The following is a 21706-nucleotide window of genomic DNA, read 5'->3' as shown; positions in this document are numbered from 1 at the left end:
GGCAAGTGAGACTTGGAGCAACTCACCACACATGCCTCCTCTGCCGCATGCCCAAGCCTTCGTTTAGTCAGTTGTAGATCACGACAACACTGTGTGGTGGAAATCGGTTGTGTGATCATGTTGAGCCATGTGGCCAGTGTTCACTCATGGCACGAACGCACGCCAGAGTAGCAGAGAAGGGAATGTATTGGGGGCACTCTACTGTTTGCAGAGTGGGTACATGGAGGGTGGTGGCCAGTTCTGCACTGCCACCATAGAGGCCAACAGCAGCTTCACGGACTTAAGCTAAGCACAGGAGGTCTGACCCAGGGGCTTTGGAAACACAGGAGCCTGTTGAAAGTCCATCATCTCCTTCTGGGGTAGCTACGTGAGTAGGGTGGTTTAAGACAGTTGAGAATGCTGTTGTAGGAAGAGTTCAGGTCCAGCCTCTGCAGCAGGCGTACCTGGATGGAATGCTTTACACAAGACTGGGAAGCCACTCGGGTCCACGGGAAGGACCACACTACTTACTGTCTCTCTACCTGGTTGTCTTCCTTGTGAAGGGGATCATTCATCCCCCACAGGATTTCTCGCACACATTGAACTAGTGTGTCTAGATTGCTTGGCATAAGTCGATGCAAAGAAAATGAGTTTAACACAGTGGTAAAGCTGCAGAGACTTTTTCTCCGTTCAGCGGGGCGGGATGAAGAAGCTTGAAGATTGCCATCTTTATTTTATGTCTACCATCTTTATATAGCTTTCCCTGTCTGTCTGCTCGTCAGGGATCTAAGTGCTAGTCCCTTATTCCCCAGTTGCCACACGGCTTTCTCAGACCTTTGAGGTCGCTAAACTTCTGGCCAGTTCAGGTATTTAGAGGCTTTTTTCTGTGTGTCTATGTCCAGGGATCTTCGGTAGTCCCCAGGGCCTTGGAGTCGGGGAGTCGAAGGCTGTACAGAGCCTCTCCTTTCCCCTCTATCTGGAATGCCTCAGATCAGAACCTGTTTAAAGCATTACTCTCTTGAAGATTTCTGGTTTAGATGAGATCCCTTCTGCAATACCCAGATGACTTTTCCAGAACTTTCCGAGCTGCCATAGGTCCCCATAAGAAGTAAGAACTGTGGATCATATGCCTTTCATACTTAGCTGGCTGGGATAATCAAGGTTAATGAATTCAAGGAGGGAATGATTATTGGCTTGCCAAGGATTTGAATGCAGAACGCCTGGGACCTAGTGGTTCTTTGGTGGGGACTTGATCTGTGGGATGGAAGAGCAGAGGCAGAGAGGGACCCCGCCCCTTGAAGCTGCTCCTGACTTCCTTCACGGGCTGCCAGCCTCCCTGAAGATCACTTTCTTGTCCCTGGCATTTTGGAAATGACTGTGGGAAGAGCTTCACTCTGCTTGTGGCGCCCGACCTGTCCTGCGAGGCAGCGGCAGCGGCAGCCACCCTGCCTGCACTCTGACCAGACAACCTTTCCAGCTGTTGCTTAGCTCCACGCTTACATAATCCCGATGGGGAAATGTTAGGATTTGCTTTGGAGCAGAGGTCAGCAGAAATGCTCGTCCTGGGGCATGGATTTCTGCTGGTTAATCTGATTGTTTGCCAGCCGATCCCTGTTCTCATAAAGGATTTCAGAACTCAAAGTGACAAAGCAATCATGATTCCCTTTTCACCAGCTAAGTGCACCCTTGCTCAAGGAGTGAATTGAGAAGGGCTTTATTCTATCCCCGATCCTATGGCTGATTCTAGGTCGTAACTGCAGAAATCCCTTCAGACTCAGAAAGGGGCGTCGTGGAAGGATGATGTGGAGCTCAGACCATCCTGTTCCTCCGTCTGCCTTAATGTCCATGACACTAGAGGATGCTCCTTTGCACCTGGACCGCACCTGACGGCAGGGGTGGCCACATTGGCTTCTGTCCCTTCCGTGTGTGGCACGGACAGGCTGAGATCAAGTCACATCATCCTGCCAAGGGCCGGATGTCAGAATGAACGGAAACATATTGGTGGGCTGAGCTCAGGCAGTGGAAGGCAAAGCAGATGGGGTCTTTTTACTGCCTGGAGCAGGAGACTGACGGCAGCCACGGAAACACCAGCAACAAGAAGCACAGTGAGCGGATACCTGAGCCAGTGTCCATCCCCCAGCACTTACAGCAGAGCCGTGCAGACCATCACAGGCTCTATCGCAGGGATCTCGCAATGCTTCTCTCTTCATGGCAGATCATCTGCACGATGGGGGCAGGTGTGGCATAGGACCACGAAGACCTTGGTACTGTCACTTCTGTTAGTAGCAGAGGGGAGTGAGAGTCCACGGAGTGTGGAAAGGCCTGGGGCTGAGGCCCTGTGACCAGCCTGCCTAAGCATCTGGAACACTGGAGAAGGGCCAGTATCCGTAGAGCCTCCTACGACTCTGAGTATTAGGTTCCAGGCTGACCAGGCACCTTCTTCTTGTTACCCCTCAGTTTCTCCTTCAAAGCTGCCCCCAGAATAGAGACCAAAGCTGTGTTAACATCCCTGGGATTCTTGGAGGTTTTAACATTGACTTTTTAATTGCAGGTTCGCATATGATTAAATTTACATATCAGCCATCCCTCGTCATCCAGTCAGAAGTGTTTGGTGTATTCATGGTGGGGAGCCAGCCACACACCTCCAGAACTTTTCATCTTGCAGAATCAAACTCTGCTCCCCCACCTCTCCCACCCCACGGCCCCCACTCCACACACAGGCCCTGGTGGCCACTATTCTCCTTTCTGAGTCTGTGGCTCTGACGACGCAGCATGACTCACATGAGCAGAACACACACAGTGTAGTATTTGTCCCGTAGTGAGCAGCTTATTTCACTAACAGACTGTCCTCATCTTTAAGGCTTCATCAGCAACCTCTATCTCCCTCCTTGAGGCCGAATGCTTATCACAGATATCACCTACGAGACTCTGCAGAGGTGACATCATGCCACAAGCTCTGTGCGGCTGGGTCTCTGTAGCTGTGTGTGCACATAGGTGTGCTCTGTCGCATGTAGATAAGAGGTACACAGTTACATTGTCTTCCCGTCTGTCCTTCTGTTCGTTCACAGAATACCACCAAAGTTGGTGGTCTTTCTCTTTAGAGTAGCTGTGACAGTTGTGAAGTCCTTAGTTAGCGTGGATAACTAGAACCCAGTGGTGTGATGTGTATGAGACCTGGAGACTAGGCCTTTCACACACACACCCAGTGTGTGTGTGTGTGTGTGTGTACACACGTACATGTACACTTACCTGTATGTGGATGTGGAGGCCAGAGGTTCATGGCAAGTGTCTCTCTCTATTGCCTTCCACCTTATTTTCTTGAGATGGGTCTTCCTCTGAATCTGGAGCTCACAATCTGGGCTAGCCTGGCTGGCCAGTGAGCCCTGGAGCTCCATCTACCTTTCCATATTTCGACACCTCCCTTTTGTCCTCAGTCACCAGCCCTGGGAGTAAGCCCCCCATCAGAGCCAGGTAACACCTCTCAAGGATGCTGAAGAAGAAATTCTGATGTCATGCTAAAGCAGCCTCACCCAGCTGTTAGCTACTCCAACTCTAGATACTGAAGGCTCTTTCCAAAGTGGCTGCAAGAAATTGCAGGCTCGTTGCTGAGAATACCATTTGGTAGGTCCCTTGTCCGTCCTTATCCTCTGGCAAGCGGTTGTTGTCATGGCAACAGATCTGCTCCCGAGCTGCAGGCTTTCTAATAGCGTGGAAGGGGACTTGACACTTCTTCCTGAGGTTGTTGGTAATTATCTTCTCAAAAAATAAGTTCTGATTATTGGGAACATGTTAATGGGCCTGGTTCTATCCTTTAGGGGGACACTTTGAAGTCTCTGTCAGCTTCATGTCTTCAAAAGACTGGATTCTCGGCTCCCATTTTCCTTTTGTGCGTGTTCTTTTAGGAAGAACTGTTATTCTCTTGTTAATTCTTTGCTCTTAGCGGGTGTGTAAATCCTTAACTTTATTTGAAAGGCAGGCGGAAAAGCCTGTATCACGTGTCTGTAATTAGATTAGCTGTTAGGTGTGCACATTTTCCATGACCTTGACTCTCGGAGGCAGAGCTTACAGCTGAGGGTCTTGAAATTCTGCCTCCTTGGTCTTCCTACAAGCAGACAGAAGGGCCTCACGGGTGAGCCTAACCTGTATTTGTTTCTCTCTCCAGTAGTTCACATTTATCTGAGCTGCCAGAGTGTTGGGGGGGGGGGCACCTGCTTTCCATGTAGCTGATTTCCCCACCCGCTTGCTTTGCTCAGTTTCTCCTTCATTAGCAAATACCTATTGAGCCTTCACCCCAGATCCTACACCTTGGGAGACGCTCAGATTTCAAGGATGGCTTGGAAGTAGTTGCCGTCCATAGGAGGTCACCGTGTGATGGAGGGCGTGGGCCCATGGAGCAGAAGTCCAGGACAACATGAGAACCGTGACAGTGCAGACATCCTCAAGAGGAAGGAGGAGGAGGTAGAGCAGCAGCCTTCCTGGTCTCTGGATTCACCCTTTTCTCCTGAAATGGTTGGTATTGTCAGCTTGACGAGGTCTAGAATCATCTTGGAGACAGATCTCTGGGCACCACTGTGAGGGTTTTCTTGATTAGCTAAATTGCAGTGAGAAGACTCACATTGTTAGAGGGGAAAAAAAAAAAGAGTGAGCTGAACACTGGCACTCACCCTCTGCTTCCTGATTGGACAGTGTGACCAGCTGCCTCAAGCATCTGTTGCCACTACTTCCTGGCCTCAGTGGACTGTACCCTCAAAACGTGAACCAAATTAGTCCGTCAGATACTTGATTATAGCAATGTGAAATGTTGTAATGCACCTCTTCCTCCATCCTCCGCATTATGTGTAAGGGCTGGAGGCCTCTGAGCTACCCTAATCCTCTGCTAGACAGGAGAGAAAAGTCCCATCTCTGCATCACTCTAAAGACCACTGAAATGAGATGGGGGGGGCCCACAGGACACAATGCCTGTCCTCCATTGGACACCACTTTGCTATCGGGCTTATCTGGTACCCCTAACTTGTTTTCTCTAGACCAGTTGTAATTTCACCCATTGGTAGGAGGACCCCTGCTCAGAGGAGGAGTCTTGTTTAGAATAGGACCCCAAAGTGAGGGTGGGGGAGCTAAGGCAGGAGCCCCCCTCCTCCCAGCAGCAGACCCGATGTCTTAAGGATCACAGCCTGGTGATGAGTCACGTTCGCTGTGTTTGTATGCCATGTCTAGAACATCTGGTCCACCCGCACTCATCTGGACACTTCAGTGCTCTCAGAATTGGCAAAACATGGCGACCGATGAAATCCCCTGGCCCCTTCCCGTCACAGTGTGCGGATGGTCTAGGGCCAGGTGCCATCTTTGGGGAAATGCTGACCCACATGCCTTCTCCAGCCCGACGATGACGACGACTGAGGAATGGCAGTCTATGACTTTAGGGATAGGGTAGCAAGCCTGGGGAGCAGCCTTGTAGTGTTGGTGCATCTGTGCTGGCTCCGCCAGCCACCTGAACTTCTATTCTTCATCGGGCCCAGTTGCAGCCATTACTGCCTGATGATAATTAACCCAAGACATGAAACACATTTGTCAGCCCTGCTTTTATCTGTGTTTAACTTAATCAGTCCAGGTAGGTTGGTCCCCTCCCCCAGACCCTGATCTTTCTTCCGGTAGAGGCAGGAAGCAGTCAGACTCCCTGCCAGTACAGCTGTTGGCAACCGCTCCACACACCGTTCAGTGGCCATAAATCAGACCCAACTGGTCCCTAGGGTCAGGCCATGACCTTGACAGAGCAGCACAGGCCGTTTGTGTTAGCCTGGTCGGTGTGCTTCCCCTCAGGACGCCAGGCCAGCCGGTCTTTCCCTCAATCCCTGTGCTGCTTCTGGCAGCTTCCTGCCCTGTAATTGATGGCGGGCGGAGCTTTAAATCACTCTGGGTGGGTGGGGGAGTTGTTTTCTTCGTTTGCATCCTCTTAGGAGGGCAGGTTGCTGAGTGGGTGTCAGGGGGAGGCTGAAGAGGAAGGGCAAATGTGGCTCCCTAGAAAAGGACCAGCCTCTCTGCTCCACGGTCATGGGAACCGGGTGGACATTTCAGGAGTTGAAGGTGGAATTTTTCTCACCTCTGTGGTGGACCCCTCTTAAATTTTGTAAGCTCTTATCAAATACATTTTAAAGGATTTAAAGGACTTATTTTTATCATTTTTACTTAATGTATGTGAATGTGTGAGTGTGTGAATGTGTGTGTGTGTGTGTGTGTGTCTGTCTGTCTGTCTGTGAATGCAGGTGACCTTGAAGGCCAGAGGCTCCCCTGGAGTTAGTGATAGGTGGTTGTAAGCCACCAGATGTGAGTGCTGGGAACTGAACTCAGGGCTGTAAGGCCAGTGCTTGCACTTAATGGCCTACCAGTCTCTAGCTCCTAAGTATCGTCGTCGTCATTGAGGCAGTCTCACTGTGCAGCCCTTGTTAGCCTGGAACTTACTGTCTAGATGAAACTGGCCTTGAATTAAAGTGTACCGCCACACCCAGGCCTCAGATTATATTGTTTTGTTTCGTTTTATTTGTTTATTTATTTATTTCGAGGCAGAGTTTCTCTGTGTACCTATCCTGGAACTCCCTTTGTAGACCAGGCTGGTCTCAAATTTAGAGATTACGCCTTCCTCTGCCTCCCGAGTGCAGGGATTAAAGGTGTGCGCTACCACTGCCCAGCTAGGATTATATTTTCAAGTAATAATTAACTCTCCCTTTTTCTTTAGACATGTAGTAACTTAAGAGGGTGTGTGTGTGTGTGTGTGTCCGTCCGTCCGTCCGTCCGTCCGTCCAGGTCTGATACCAAAGCAAACATGAAATGCATTAGTTAGCATGGACTTGATCAAAGAGGCTTTTAGGAATTCTCAGGCTGGGTTTTGGATTGCCTCTTGACCTCGAGACTCATCTGGGGAACTGAACACTGAAACTGGTTTCAAGCCCTGGAACCGGAAGAGAGGAGAGGGGAGGGCGGGGTGTCAGGACACGGGATGCTTTCTCCTTCCTATGCATCATGCCTGCCTCCTGTGCCCTGTGGCGAGAGCCAGAGTTGGAGGTAGCTTACCTTCAGCCTCTCTGCACCTGCTCTGTCAACATCAGCAACATGAGGCCAATACCTGCTTCAACAGGTGGTGGCTACAGGGAGTACAGTGAGGTTTTTATTTGTATTATGAGGTTTTTATTTGTATTGGTAGCATTTTATGTGTGTGTGTGTGTGTGTGCGCGCGCGCGCGCGCGCGCGCGCGCGCTCGCATGTGTTGGTTATACCTGAGGAGGACATTGGGTGCCTACATCGATTGCTCTCTGCCTAAGTTGTTCGACAGAGTCTCTCCCTGAGCCTGAAGCTCACCACGTTGACTAGGTTGACTTGCCAGCGAGCCCTGGGCATCTCCCTCTGTGTGCCCTCCAATGCTGGGGCTGTAAGCTTACACAGCCATGCCTAGCTTTTTAAAATGTGAGCACCAGGGAGTTGAACTCAGGGCCTCCTGCTTGCACGAGGGCTCCTACCCACCCAGCCATCGCTCTCGTGACGGTTTTTTAGAATAATAACCGCGGTCGGTATTCCTGCCAGAGCCTGTCACAGTGCCAACACTCAGGAAACAGTGATTTCTAGTAAGTTAGAAGAGAGATGACGAAGCCTTACACTCTCTGGCTTAGTTCGTGGATGAACAGAAGCCCCGTAAGCGAGGAGAGTTGCTTTTCGCTAGGAGCACATGAAGGAGACCTGTGGGAGGTTTCAAGGGCCCATGTTGTCATGGGATGTGGATGTTTGAGCTTTTCACTGGTCCCGAACTCTTGTTTTGATGACACATCTTCTAGCTACCTTCTAAATGATCCATCTGATCTGACATGGCATGCAGGCTGCCTGGGAAATAAACCTAGAGCTGGCTACTGTGAGCCTCCCCGACAGTTCCATTTTGGCATCTAAGAAAATGACATGTGGTTCATGCATCAGGCCACATCTGCTTCACTGGCTAAGCCCTCCTGGCTCCAGAAGGAGCCTCTTCCTGTGCCCATGTGGTAGAGGCTGGCCATGGCAGTGGGGGTTCTTCATGGTGGCAGATGTCAGGGAGCCTCCAGCACATCCCGGGTGTCACCCTCACAGGTGTACTGGGGAGGCAGTCCCACGTGACCATGCTTGCTCCTGTCCTGGTTTTCCACAGTGTGAACGTGTCCATGGCTCATGGTTCCGTCATACCGCTCTTGCTTCGCTTTTAAACAGCAACAAAGAAAGCGGAATATTGGTCTTCGTGGCTGCCAGTACCACGCATGCCAAAATCTCGTGCATATTGGTCTAAAGGCACCAGATGGTGGTGGGACTGTGTGGTTTTGTTTTCTGAGAAGTTGTGAAGTAGGAGACACCCGAGAAGTGGGGGGACCAGCTGAATAATTGTCATCTGATAACAGCTTGCCCAGCCTGTGTGGGGGCACCACGGCGTCTTCAAGAAATGAGACGCTGACCCTCCCTGGCATTTGCTGAATGCACAGTATTAGCTGTCCCTAAACACCAGCTGGGTCCCCATCCACACTCAGCTATGTACAGTTGCTGAATAACAGTTTAAAAAAAATAAGAAAACGGGAAATTCCACATGTGTCCCTCTTCCTTAAAGATTGAAACGGCTCCTTGGGATCACCATTGTGGTCAACAGGAAGTAGCAGTTCCTTTGTGAGGGGCTGTCATGGTTTATTTTTGAAAACCTGCTTTAGGATTTTTTTTTTTTTTTTTTTAAGTTTTGACCTAAGGATAGCCTTTCTCTGTAAGTTAAAGACACACTCGTGTGTCTTAAGTGCTCATTTCCTTGAATCTGCTGTTGCAGGAACATTCTAGGCTATACCGGTACATAGGGAAGAGCGTGGACGGTTTTAAAGCCCCCTTGTCAGGGCTGACATGGGTCCTGGGTACCCTGCAGTGACTCACGTGTGGCTGCTTCTGCTGTGGGGAGCCTAGTCTAAGGTAGAGGGTACAGGATCTGTATGATAATCTGGAATACTAGAAGCTGGCTCTCTCTCCTCCCCTGAATCAAGGGTGTCCGCTGATCCATCCTCTATCACAAGGCTGAAAACCAAAGTGTGGATGAATCCAGAAGAAACATCTGTGGGGATGGGATCTTTGTGGTTAGAGTTTCACATCACATCACTGTACTAAGGTACATTTCCTAAACAATGACCAAGTGTAGGAATGCCGTTGTGTGGGAGAGGGGTCACCTAGCCTGGTTTGGAGGCCATCGGAGGGGCTTTATAGAGCGAGCCTCTGGCAGGTGTGCCCACCACCAGCTGAGGTCTGGCTGGGCTCTGCCTGGAGTACTGAAGTCGCCCCGACAGAGCCATTCTTGGGAAGCCATCGGTCTGCGCCTGTCATTCTCCCACTGCCTGGAGGTTTTGCTCTTTGTGCTCAGTCTGTAGGCCAAGGATGCCCTTTGCTTGCTGGAGTGCCAAAGGTACACCTCTGCAGGCACGGGCACGGGGCTGCCTTCTTTGTTGCTGTTAGAATTCAGACTCACCTTTGGCTGCCATTCTGCGGCACCCTTGACTCTGTCAGAAACGGTCACTCGTTGTCTGGTGAAAGATGCCGCAAAGAGTTCAGGGACCGGGAGGAGCATACACCCAGCTTCATGGTCGAGTCTGAGGCTTCACTCTTTGAATGAGTGTTTGTACATGTGTGTGCGTATGTGTGTGTGTGTGCACTCATTCAGAGCTGTTCCAGCCAAGTGGAGAGCTGGCCTCCAGGCATCCCCTTGGGTGGCAGATGGTATAGCCAGCCATGCTCTGCCTGCCCAGCCAGAGTGGCAGCTGACGCACACTGAGGCAGCTTCTGTGGTGTGGCAGTGGGCAAGCCTCCAGCCGCTGCCAAGGTGAAAAGACACCTGACATTTTGAGTCTCTGGTGCTCTCTGAGAACAGGCTTGTGCATGCTTGTGTGTGTGTGTGTGTGTGTGTGTGTGTGTGTGTGTGTGTGTGTGTGTGTAAGAGACCAAAGTATTACAACCTGCCAGGCTGTTGCAGACTTGGGCCTGAATGTGTGTCCCTTGATAGCTCCAGCGTTCATTTGAGGAGCTTTCCTTTCCCTTCTCGGCTGGAAGGAAGCTGGTGATGTCATGGTTTGGAGCTCTGCAGTATGAAATGAACAGCCAAGGAGATACGGGGATTCTTGCTGGGTAGCTGAAGGCAGCCCACCTGCCTGTTTAGGGGGTAGGGCAGGAGGAGCAAGATGGTCTAGAGTAGGTTGATGGTGATAGCTTAGGATGCTGCCAGACAGTGTCTCTGTGAGTGAGTGCATGGGGGTGTCTTTTCCCAGCAGGTGCTGCAGGTAGGGAGGTGTGTGGCCTGAAGGAATGATTCTGGCTTCCCTGGGAACCAGCCCTCTGCTAGTCATTTCCCTTCCTTGCCTAGGTTTACCAGCTCCTTGGAGAAGAAGAATATTACATTCGGGAAGAGAGAGGCTGCTTACAGGCTGGCTAGTGCCTTGGAATGGACTTGCAGCCGCCTTACCAAAGCTAATTGCCCTGTCTTCCTCCTCCAGAGGGCTTGGCTGTTAGTGTTCCAGCAGAGCTCTGCATAATCGGCCCCTGAAAGAAGCCAGTGTACCTTATTTTCTCTATAAAATACACCATTGCTTCCCTTTCCTGCACTCAGCTGGGGTCTTGGCTCCCGCGTCTCAGCTTCTCTGACCTGAGTTGCAGGCTTAATGAAGAGTCCCAAACTCCCACACCTGTATGTACCAGTTGTACGACTGTTGTTCAGTTAACTGAAATACAAAGTACATAAGTGGTGGGAATATGATGTAAAGTCAAGATTTGCTTCTTCTACAAAATAAGCAGAGTGTTTAAAAAGAGGATTATAAAGCAAGTTCCTCCCAGAAACGGCATGTGTCACCAAAGTGACATGCATGAGGCAATGGTTAAGGGGGGCTGATGGGAATGAGGGCGGAGCTCAGTGGCAGAGGGCGTGAAAAGCTTGCATGAGGGCCCGCCAGGTTCAATTGCACATGCAAGCACGCATTGGGAAAACCGAAAAAAATGTAAAAATTCAGGTTACTCAAGATGTTTTACAAGAGGCATAAAATTGAAATTATGGCTGATATTAGGGTGTGGGAGTCAGAATAACATTGAACCAGCAGGAGTGGGCATACTGCGTCTTGTTTTTTAAATACAACTGGTCAGCATTTGAGTTGAAACAAGTCAGACCCTTACCAATGCCACGTGTCTACAGAATGGGAGGCAAGGGCTCTGAAGCTATATAGTGTTGACTGACTTCAGAGCTCCTCATCCTTTGTGTGGTTTATCCTCTCTGGCTTAGCTCAGGAGATGGCAGGGAATTAGTACCCAGACTGGGGATCGAGCATTGTGAAGAGTGCTGTGGAAATCCTGTGGCCATGGGCCTAGTAGATCACCCAGGATTTGGCAAGGATGGGGGGGGGGGGGCTTCTGAGAAAACCGCAGACTCCTGGAGGTCAACAGGGAAGGGCAGTATTTACATCAACAGGTACATTTTGGTAAGGATGAAACAGATTTGAGAAAATAATTTTGGTAAGATATGTCTCAGGTGAAGCCTGGTGGCACACGCCTTTAATCCCAGCACTCAGGGAGCAGAGGCAGGCGGATCTCTGTGAGTTCGAGGCCAGCCTGGTCTACAGAGCTAGTTCCAGGACAGCCAGAGTTGTTATACAGAGAAACCCTATGAGGGGTTGGCGTGGGAGATATGTCACAAGTGGCCTCACCCTCGGGATTGGTGTTTTTGGGGTATGTGGTACCTATGTACCAGACACTCTGATGTAGTTATACCTCTCTTAGATCTTTCTAAACTTACTGCCAAGGAGGCAGACCTACCCGTGTGATGGGTGATCTACCTTTGAAGCATGCAGGGTTAGGCTTGCATGGCCTCCGTTTTGGTCCAGCGTCAGGATCCTCAGAGAGACAATTTGGGGCTGGCTAAGTGTGTGGATGGTGACTGGAACCTGTTTCTTAAACCCCCCTCTCCCAAGGTTTTGAGTTTTACAATAGACCTTTTCCAACTCCCTGGAAGGTGGGTTTCTGCTGACTCAGATCCTGCCCATCATGGATTCTTGTATCTCTTTCATAGTTCTTTGGCTTTTCCCGATATTTTGTCTTGCACAGAAGCAGCCTCTAGTTGAATTAACGAGTCCCTAAGTCTGTGGGCAGGGATTACGGGCCTATTGACTTTGTGAAGAATGCCCGTTGTGTGTTTCTAAATTAATGTTTCCTTCGTGGCAGGTGGGTTGTTTTCTTTATTATGGGATGCAAGTTACCTATGACTTCTGTGCTTAAGGAGCTGGGGCGGCTTTCGTGGCTTTGGTGAGGAGAGATTGTTGGAGGGACATTTCTCATTGTCAGGGGGGAGATGGGCAAGTGATGCTGACATCTCATGGAGAGGCCAGGAGGCCATGAAACAGTCTCTAATGCTCCGGATGAAAAACAACCATTTAGGACTGTGGATGCCTAGCATGCATGAAGGCCCTGGGTTTGACTTCCAAAACTAGGTATATTGACACAGGCCTGTAATCCTAACATTTGGGAAGTGGATGCAAGAGGGTTGGGAGTTCAAGATCATCCTTGGTTACTTAGCAAGCTTGAGTCTAGCCTAAGCTATAGCAGAGCCTGTCTTAAAAGAAAAGCTGGGCAGGAGGGTGTTCTGAACAATAAATACTAACCCAGTCCAGAGGTGGAGAAACGATCCTGTCCTGAGCCCTGCTCCTGGGAGGTTCCAGAGACTCGGGCTCCAGTGAGCCTTCCAAGTGCGCCTTTGGCAGGACAGCCAAAACACACAGTAACTTACTGCACCCTCACGCCCCCGCCAGAGCAGTCCCTAAATCTATTCTCCAGCTCTTCCCTGCCTGCCCCACTGCAGAATGCAGCCCGACAAAACAGCTCTCAGTCCCTGCCTGCCACCTGCCCACACTGCAGGCCCAGGCCGCCTGCCCATGCAGCCCCTGCTGTGCTGGGAGATGGAGGCGCCTGCAAATGAGGCAGCTTGGAGGGATGTGACAATGCCACTTGATAGACATCACCTTTCTAGTGGCTGTCGGAAGGCCTTGGCCACGTGGGCTGCTGTGTGGAGGAAGGAACAGTGGTTCCACTGCCTTTGCCTGCTCCGTTTCCTTCCCACCCTCTGAGAAGCAGTCATAAAACAATTTGTATTCTGTTTGTGACGTTAAATGCTCCTCTTTGTCCTCAGTTGGGGATGTCTGCAGCTTGTCAGAGCAGGAAGAAGTCTTCTGATACCAGTTAAACAAAGCAGGGTTTGGGTATTGGCTGTTCTGCTTAGCGGCTGGGTGGCCTGTTAGCAAGCCCTGCTGAGGTGCAAGGAAGGTGCCTTTCTCCTGGGGTTGCTGTGAAGGGTGTGTGCCATGGTACACTGTGTGTGTGTGTGTGTGTGTGTGTGTGTGTGTGTGTGTGTGTGTGTGTGTGCGTGCATGCATGTGCTCACGCATCTGTACTGTGCATGTTTGTGGGTAAACTATGTGGAGACCAGAGATCAATATCGGGTTTCTTTCTCAGTTGCTTCTGTACTCACTCTTCATTATTTAATTAGAGAGAAGAGTTTCTTACCGAGCCTGATGTTCATTGGTAGCCTACACTGGCTAGCCACTAAGCTCTAGAACCATGTCTCTGCCTCCCCAGCCCTGCTGGGGTCACAGGCATGCGCCACTTTGGACGTGGATTCTGGGGATCAAACTCAGGTCCTCACGCTTGTACCACAATCACCTTCTGACTGGACCAGTGCCCCAGTTCCAGTTTTTAGTTCGCTTGCATTCACAGCACAGTGGCAGGTCTCACTAGGACTTTTGGAACTCGCCTTGGATGCACGTCGCTTATACCTACCTTATCTGGTACTCTTTCTTATCTCGGCTCCTGTGTCCCTACCCTCCATTCCGAGTCCCTAATAACTCTCAGCAGTTTTTCCTTTAAGTTTTTAATTTAGTATGTATACAGTGCCCTGCCTGCATGTTTGTGTGCCTGCACACCAGAAGACAGCACCAGATCTCATTACAGATGGTTGTGAGCCACCACGTGGTTGCTGGGAATTGAACTCAGGACCTCTGGAAGAGCAGCCAGTGCTCTTAACCGCTGAGCCATCTCTCCAGCCCCTGTCAGGTGTTTCTTTCATGTCTCTTTCCCTACTTTGTACCATTTAATCCATATCCTCAGTGTGAGCTTTCAAGGGCTGAACCTTGTCTTTGGTAGCCTTGGCATCTCGTCACCCCTTTCTCTAGGGTAGATCTTGTTCAGGGTTGCTTTGGGTCCCCCCCAAAATAGGCTGAGGTTCCTTTGGATGGGGCTCTTTGGACGTTGAATCATTGCGGACATAATCAAGGCAAAATCAGGTCGTCGGTGTGTGTGGGGGGAGAGTAACACTGGCTTTGTTAAAGGGAGGGAGAAATTCAGGGTTGCAGAGGGAAGGGGTACAGTCTTTACATATGTCTCATGGGTTGAAAGACTGAAGAGCAGGGCTGTGTATCCATGGAGGCAAAGACTTAAGTGATGCTCCTGTGGTCCGGGGCTGGCCAGAGCCACCAGGAACAAGAAAGAGGCATAGAAGAGGTTTCCCTTCCGGGTTGGGTTGCTGGGCCGCGGAGAGAGCTTGGCCCTGCTAATACCTTGAGCTCGGACTTTTTACCTCCAGCACTGTGAGGATTGCATTGAAGCCAGCCGACCCGGGCCCTTTGTTATGCGGGGAGGAAGCTAATAGCACACTCAGGGAGTGTCCGTCTTCCTGTGTAAAACATTCACTCTTCCACATCCAGGGATGTTTGTGTTCTTCATTTGTTGCCTGTTGTCTGTCATGGTTGGCTGACTTTGTGCCATTGAAATATGTATTTGCCTGTTAGGGGAGAAGGCTCAGTGTGCCACATGGAGAAGAACTGAGATTTGGGCCATGACGTATTTTACAGGACTTGGCTCCATTCCTAAGACATGGAACCAAATCAAAGTGATTTACAGATGAAGATGTGTATGGCCTTGGTAGAATGGGAGCCCAGGTTCAGCGAGTGGCAGGCTCAGCCCAGAGCCGGCTAGGGAAGTTGCCAAAGACTTGGGGGTTTTCTGACTTCTGTAGGTAGGATGAGCCTCACCCTCAGACAAGCAGCCCCAGAGCCATGGTGGTGTACCCCAGTGCCTGGGCAGTCTGTGTTCATGTCTTCCAGGTTTCTTTGATAATAACATCTCCTGATGTTATCTCAGTATCCTTTTTCTCCGTGTCTCTTTCTCATCCTTGAACCAGCCATTGCGAAGAAGAAAGAACTTACATCATTTAAGCATGGATGTTAGAGTCCGCTCTGGGGACTCTCACGTGTGCCCTTCACATGCTGCAAATGCACAGCTCTTACCCACCTTTGATACATGTAATAACACGCTCTAACGATGTCCACACCCGAATCCCCAGGACCTAGGAAGATGGTCCAAGCTGCACTGGAAAAGGCTGCCTGCAGGTGTGATTTCATTAAGGATTTTGTGACAGGGAAATTGTCCTGTATCCAGGCTCCACATAATGACAAGGTTTCCTATAGGAAAGAGGGAGAAGTGGCGTCAGAGAGAAAAGATACAAGGACGGAAGTAGAGGTTCACGGACGACCTTGTCTCACCTCTGACTCTGAAGATGGGGGAAGAGACCTCTGTGAGTCAAGGGACACACGCAACCTCGAGAAGGTGGAAAGGGCAGGAAATGGATCTCCAGAGGGAATTCAACTCTGCTAGTATTCGAGGTTAGCCCAGCGACACCCATTGTGAACTTGTAACCCCTGGAACTGGAGCATGGCCCTGAATCGAGTCTCCATGTAAACCCATGTAAACATGCTGGGTGTGGTGGCACATGCCTGTAACCCCAACTCTGAGGAGAAGATGCGAGGATCCCTGGGGCCCACTGACCAGCCAGCCTCACAAAGTAATTTTAAAAAATAATGCAGAGAACAACTTGAGGAAGGTTCCAGATGCTGGCCTCTTGTGTATACACACACACACACACACACACACACACACACACACACACACACACACAGTAGAGAAAAAAAAAAAAACCAAACTGATTGTTGGACCAGCCTCCAAATGATAAATATTCCCTCATTCAAGGAGTAAGCTCTCATCTGCCCTTGCAGGTGGCCAGGTGCCTGAACCAGCCATTTGTGATTCTATAAATACTCTCATTGTCATGTTGGACCTCTTCCAGATGTCTTCTGTCTTTGTAGCTCCAGCCAGTTTCCTCCCATTCAAACCTGCTGAGGTGTTTTGTTTTTTTTTTTAATGTCCTAGGAGAGGTCGGGAAAGCATCAGCTGTTGCTAAGCACTTACACAGAGAGATCTATTTTTAGGGTGACCCTTAGTGCTGGGATCAGCAAGTTCCAACACAGGGTCCTGGGGTCCCCTGTGCCAGGGACAGAGAGATTGCTGGTAGGAAGTTTTCATTTGTTTCTTCATTTCCTGTCTTCTCTGGGGCTCCTGTGCAGAGGCACAGTGGTGGGACACGGGCATTATGTTCCGAAACGGCTCAGTTTCAATCAACCCATGGCTCGGCTGCCTCTGGGAAATAAATCTGTGGATGATATTGGGGAGGTACTGAAATAACAGGACAGAAAAAACAGGTGGGGGGGGACGGGGACGGACGGACGACACACTTGGGGACTGGCCTTTGCCATGATCTTTTCCATCTCCTAATTCTACCTCAAGGAAATGGAACTGTAGGTCTGGAGTAGACCACCCCCCCCACCCCACCCCCGTCACCCACCCCAGCTGTCTGTACGTAGCCATTCAGGCACCCATTCACTACAGTTCTAGACTCCAGAACCAAGCTTGGAGAGCTGACTGAACAAAACCTTTCCATCCATGCTAGTGGGTAAATGAGGAAGTTGGGTTTCTGCTGGGCTCTGCCCCTTTCTACCTGGTGGTGTTTTTGGTTTTTTTAAACTATTCCTGTAGCCTTGGACATACCGCTTAAAGTACTTCTTCTGCCTGTGAAGCGGGCATGGCAACATTATCAGCACAACTGGGAATATTGTGAGGATTGAATGATTTACTATGCGGAAAGTACTTAGGCTGGTACCTAAACATTCTAAGCAGCACCCGAGTGACACATAATTCTGTTTTTAAACAGCTGGGTCCTGTTCAGTTGGGTGTTTGTGCCTCCATGGTTCATTTAACTAGATCATTATAATGGGACTTCTTGATGTTGTAAACATTTCAGTCATTGTCCTCATAGGTGAGGATTCGCCATTTTTCTTAATTACTTCCTCGGGTTGAATTCTTAGGATTAGAGTGGCTGGCTCAAAAGAGAGTTATTTTTAGGTTATTTCTTGATAGCTGCTTCTGATTTCCCTCCAGGAAGGCCTTAGTCTACCTTCCTAGCAGCAGTGAATAAGTGGGCCAATATCTTGTGTGGCCACGTTATTAATTTTTAATCAAATGAAGGTGCAGGAAAAAAGAAATCTTTTCCTGGGGATAAAGTGTTCCTCACCTTCCTTCGGTCCTGAGCAATAAAAACCCTAAAACCCGCCGCAGAGGATGGGAAGACAAGTGGAGCGCGTGAGAATTGCGCCCTCTAATGGTGATCCCTGGGAAGGCACGAACACTTTGTAGAATGTTAGTTGGGGCAGGGGTATCGGTTTTTTTTGGGTGGTGGTCGTAATGGATGGGAGACGCAGAGTCTCACGTATCCTGCACTGGCCTTGAACTTGCTATATAGTTGAAAATGGCGTTGAATTTTTGGCCCCCTTGCCTCCATTTCTGGAGTGCTAGGATTACAGGTGTGTGCCACCCTGGCAGTTTCCCAGAGCCCAGAGGGCTCCTTACCTGCCAGCCAAGCGCTCTTCCAACCCACCTATGGCCTCAGCCCCCAGAGGCACCATTTAGATGTTAAACCAGCCTTGGGATTACATTTGCTACGACACAGCTTCGACACAGCTTCGCAGTGGAGTGTTAGTTTTTTTTTTTTTTTTTTTTTTTTTTTTGGTTTTTGGAGACAGGGTTTCTCTGTGTAGCTTTGCGCCTTTCCTGGAGCTCACTTGGTAGCCCAGGCTGGCCTCGAACTCACAGAGATCCGCCTGGCTCTGCCTCCCAAGTGCTGGGATTAAAGGCATGCGCCACCAACGCCCGGCGGAGTGTTAGTTTTATTCTTCAGGGAAAACCTGTTACCATCTGGAGATGTTCTCGGATATTCAAGTCTGAGTATATAGTAGGGGGATCCTGCTGCTGGCTTCCAGGTGGGTCCAGACCGAGGTGTTGTTAACTGGCAGTACGCAGGACAGCTTCACAACGAGTGTGAATAGTATTCTTGTCAGAAGCCCTGCCTGAGAGGACTGGAAAAGCAGCCTTTTTGGGAGCTAAAATATCTAGAATTGTTGTTGTTGTTGTTGAGAAAAGGTCTCACTATGGAGCCCTGGCAGGTCTAGAGCTTGCTGTGTAGATCAGACTGGCCTGGAGCTCCTAGGATATGCTGGCCTTTGCCTCTAGAGTGGAAACTCTCTTGGTTTGTGTATTTTTGAGATGGTGCTAGCTCCAGCTGGCTTTGAACTTCTGGCGGACCACTTGCCTCTCCTTCCCAAGTGCTGGGACTAAACGCTCTGGCCCCTACGCCCAGCTGAACTATTACTAATTGGTAGCCACTTTTTATTGTTATTTGCTTGCTAGAGAGCTCTTAGCTTGCAGAATAAGTGGAGAATGGAACCAAAAGGTAAACATTTCTGTGGAGAGGACAAAACAAAATGTAACCCATATGATGTCGTGTGTTAATAAGAGGGATTTTTTGTTTGTTTGTTTGTTTGTTTTCTTGGTGGCTTGGTTAAACATGCCATGGCTTTCTATTGGATGTTTTGATGGTTAGAAAACTGATTTGATTTGACACTTCCCCTGGTTTCACAAGCAACATGTTGGTGTTTTCCTAATATTTTTGCCTGCACCTTCCAGAGTCCTTATGCAGTTAGGATCTGAAGTTACAATTTGGTCTCCACACATCCCAGTAAATACTGATTCAGTACTTCCGTAAAGAGGGAGGAACAGAAGAACTTCAAAACCAATATCAGGAAGGGTGTGCCTGAAGGGAAGGAACACCAGGAATCTTGGGAAAATCAGTCCATGTTTTAGCTTCCACCCTCAATCGCTGAACTCAGAGGTCTCGGTCACCAGTGTCCAATTAAAAAATATTCCGTGACTTCGTTTTGCTGTAGCTTTGCTGTAGAATTTCATGCATCCTCAAATAATGATCCAGAGGCCCTTAATTATTCCAAAACAACCTTGAGGGTTATTTGGGCAGATGGATGGGATGGGATGAGTGGGTGGGGGAATTGTTTGCTTTGTTTTGTTTTTTTGAGACAGAGTTTCTCTGTGTGTAGCTTTGTGCCTTCCCTGGATCTCACTCTTCAGACCAGACTGGCCTTGAACTCAACAGAGATCCACCTGCCTCTGCCTCCCAAGAGCTGGGATTAAAGGTGTGTGGCACCACTGTCTGGCGAGAGAAATATTTTTTATTGTGTGAATGTGTGTCAGACCGCAATCTCCAGGAGTCCTTTCTCTGGATCTCAGGTCACTGGCCTTGGCCACTAGTCCCTTAACGCATGGTGCCATCTTGTCGGCCTCAGCCTGGAGCAGTGCCTTTCAAACCACAGGTCCCAGTAATGGCTTTGTAAGGGTGATTTCTGACTCACGACCAATAGTACAAAACGAACAAGAAAACTTAGAATAAAAAACACAGTAAGAGTAACCTTAGTTTTGGTGATATGCCAACAGGCCATATTACATAGATTTACATATGGATATTTGTATATACGAACACGCACAGTGAGAAGTTCTGAAGGTAGTGGCTTAGGTTCTGTGGTGTGATGAGACCTGACTTGTGTTTAATATTGAATTCCTGCTCATCCCCCGTCCCTCAACTGAGCCCCCTTTGTTTTCCAGGTGGTACCCGGGAGATCGGCTCAGCGCTCACCAGAATGTGCATGCGGCACAGAAGCATCGAGGCCAAGCTGCGGCAGTTCTCCAGGTGAGGAGCGTCCTTGCCCCTGTTCCAGAGGCTTCGGTTCGTGGTGCAGTAGTCTCTAAGTCTCCACAACCCGTTCTTTCCTCGACTGCTCATTCACAGAGTGCGGAGTGCGCTGGGCATCCGCTCGCTGTGTGCTGGGAATGAGGCTGGCGCTGGGGTTGCCGTGGAGACCATTAGTCCTGCCCCTGCCCTCAGGAGCCTGCCCAGTGGTGGAGATGCTGCGCACTGCTGAGGTCCCTCCCCACAGGAGCCTCTTGGAAGGAGTGGGATTGTCTGCCCCCCGCCCTGTCCCCCAGGTCCATGTGCTGAGGACAAAGCCACCAAGAGGGAGTGGTGCCTCAGAGCCCTCTTTACTTCAGTTATGAGGCACCAGGAATAGGGTGAAATGGCAGTGGCTGGTTCAGGGATTTGGAGTCACCAGCCAAATACAAATAGCCCTTGTGTCCCAAGCCGATCAGCGGAATTCAGCACTGCCCTGCCATTTTCTTTGAGGGGATGCATAGAGTGCAAGAGTGTACCCAGAATTCTCTGCCTTTGATTAGAAACTGGCACCTGCAACGTGACAATGTTCTGGGTCTCTTCCATCTTTCTCCTTGTACAGGTTGTACAGTTACCATGTCTTTATTATTTTAGGTCCGGAGTACCTGTAGCACCTGGGGTCTTAAAAAAAAAAAGATAATGCTTTCCTCGTCCCCTGAATTTTAGAAGGCACCAAGTTAAGCTCGGGTGTCTCTGCCTCTTGATGGTTTCCACTGTGTGGCCAGAGGAGTGACCCCAGGTTTCTGCAACCTGGCTTTTAATGTGGCCTGGAAGATAACAGAGGGTATGAGAAGAGATCTCTCCAGCTCAGCATACTTATGTCTTTTTTATGTGGTTATTTTAATATTTTATTTATTTATTTTTTAAAATAAGGGCTCATAAGATATCCCTGGCTGGCCTAGAACTCACTGTGTGGACCAAGTTGGTCTTGAACTCACAAAGATCTACCCTCCTCTTTTTTTGGGTCGCTTGGATTAATGGTGTGAAGTCATGCGCCATCACCTTGGTTTATATATTTATAAAACTTCTTAGTTGTCATCAAAAGTATCCTGAGACCAGGGCTGTTCTAAAGTGGGGCTTTTGAGGCAATGGTGGTTCATCGTGCTGCCTTTACCTGCTTCCAGGAAATGATTTAAGTATGTTTGGACCACTGAGTGTGAATCCTTTGGAGCGTCTTGCTGTGTAGCCCAGGCTGGCCTCAAACTGCCGATCCTTCTTTCTCACCCCTGAAGTGCTGGAATTGATGAGAGGCGAGCCCCACCCCCCCCCACCCCCCAGAGTGCATCTCACACAGGACGGACCCTTTAATCTTTATCTCTTCTTTATCTTTTGGCAAAAGTGCTTTGATTGATTGCCTGATAAACCCACTTCAAGAACAGATGGAAGAGTGGAAGAAAGTGGCCAACCAGCTGGACAAGGACCACGCAAAAGGTACAGCAGGAGGCGTGGGACATGGTAGCTGTGAGTGCTGCCGCGGCTGCTGCCGCTGGTTTCCTGGGTTACTCCTGTCGCCAGAATGGCTCAGAGCCCTCTCCGACTCAGCGTTGGGGGGACGAGGGCCCCCAAGTGTTCCCCCTGACGTTGTTAATCACTGCTGTTGCCTGGGCATGGGGCACTGCTGAGCACCTGGTCCTCTGTCTTACCCCTCTGTGGTTTTCCCCTCACCGAATTTAACATGAACTGTAGTTGTCTTAGTCGGGGTTTTCA

The 21706-nt window shown here is 49.7% G+C and overlaps 1 protein-coding gene across 16 annotated transcripts in view; it reads left to right on the top strand.

Annotated features, from left to right (window-relative positions):
• Nucleotides 1-21706, top strand: part of Mtss1 (MTSS I-BAR domain containing 1) — a 149884-nt gene that overhangs the window by 91434 nt on the left and 36744 nt on the right. For all 16 annotated transcript variants that reach the window (XM_028871855.2, XM_028871853.2, XM_028871861.2 and 13 more), the window contains 2 exons: nt 19876-19960; nt 21339-21430. In XM_028871855.2, coding sequence (XP_028727688.1) covers nt 19876-19960; nt 21339-21430 — 177 coding nt within the window. The remainder of the gene's footprint in view (nt 1-19875; nt 19961-21338; nt 21431-21706) is intronic.

This window comes from Peromyscus leucopus, chromosome 20 (genome assembly GCF_004664715.2).
Source record: "Peromyscus leucopus breed LL Stock chromosome 20, UCI_PerLeu_2.1, whole genome shotgun sequence".
NCBI lineage: Eukaryota > Metazoa > Chordata > Mammalia > Rodentia > Cricetidae > Peromyscus > Peromyscus leucopus.
The sequence above is the reverse complement of the archived record's forward strand: the minus strand, read 5'-3'. Positions and strand labels throughout refer to the sequence as shown.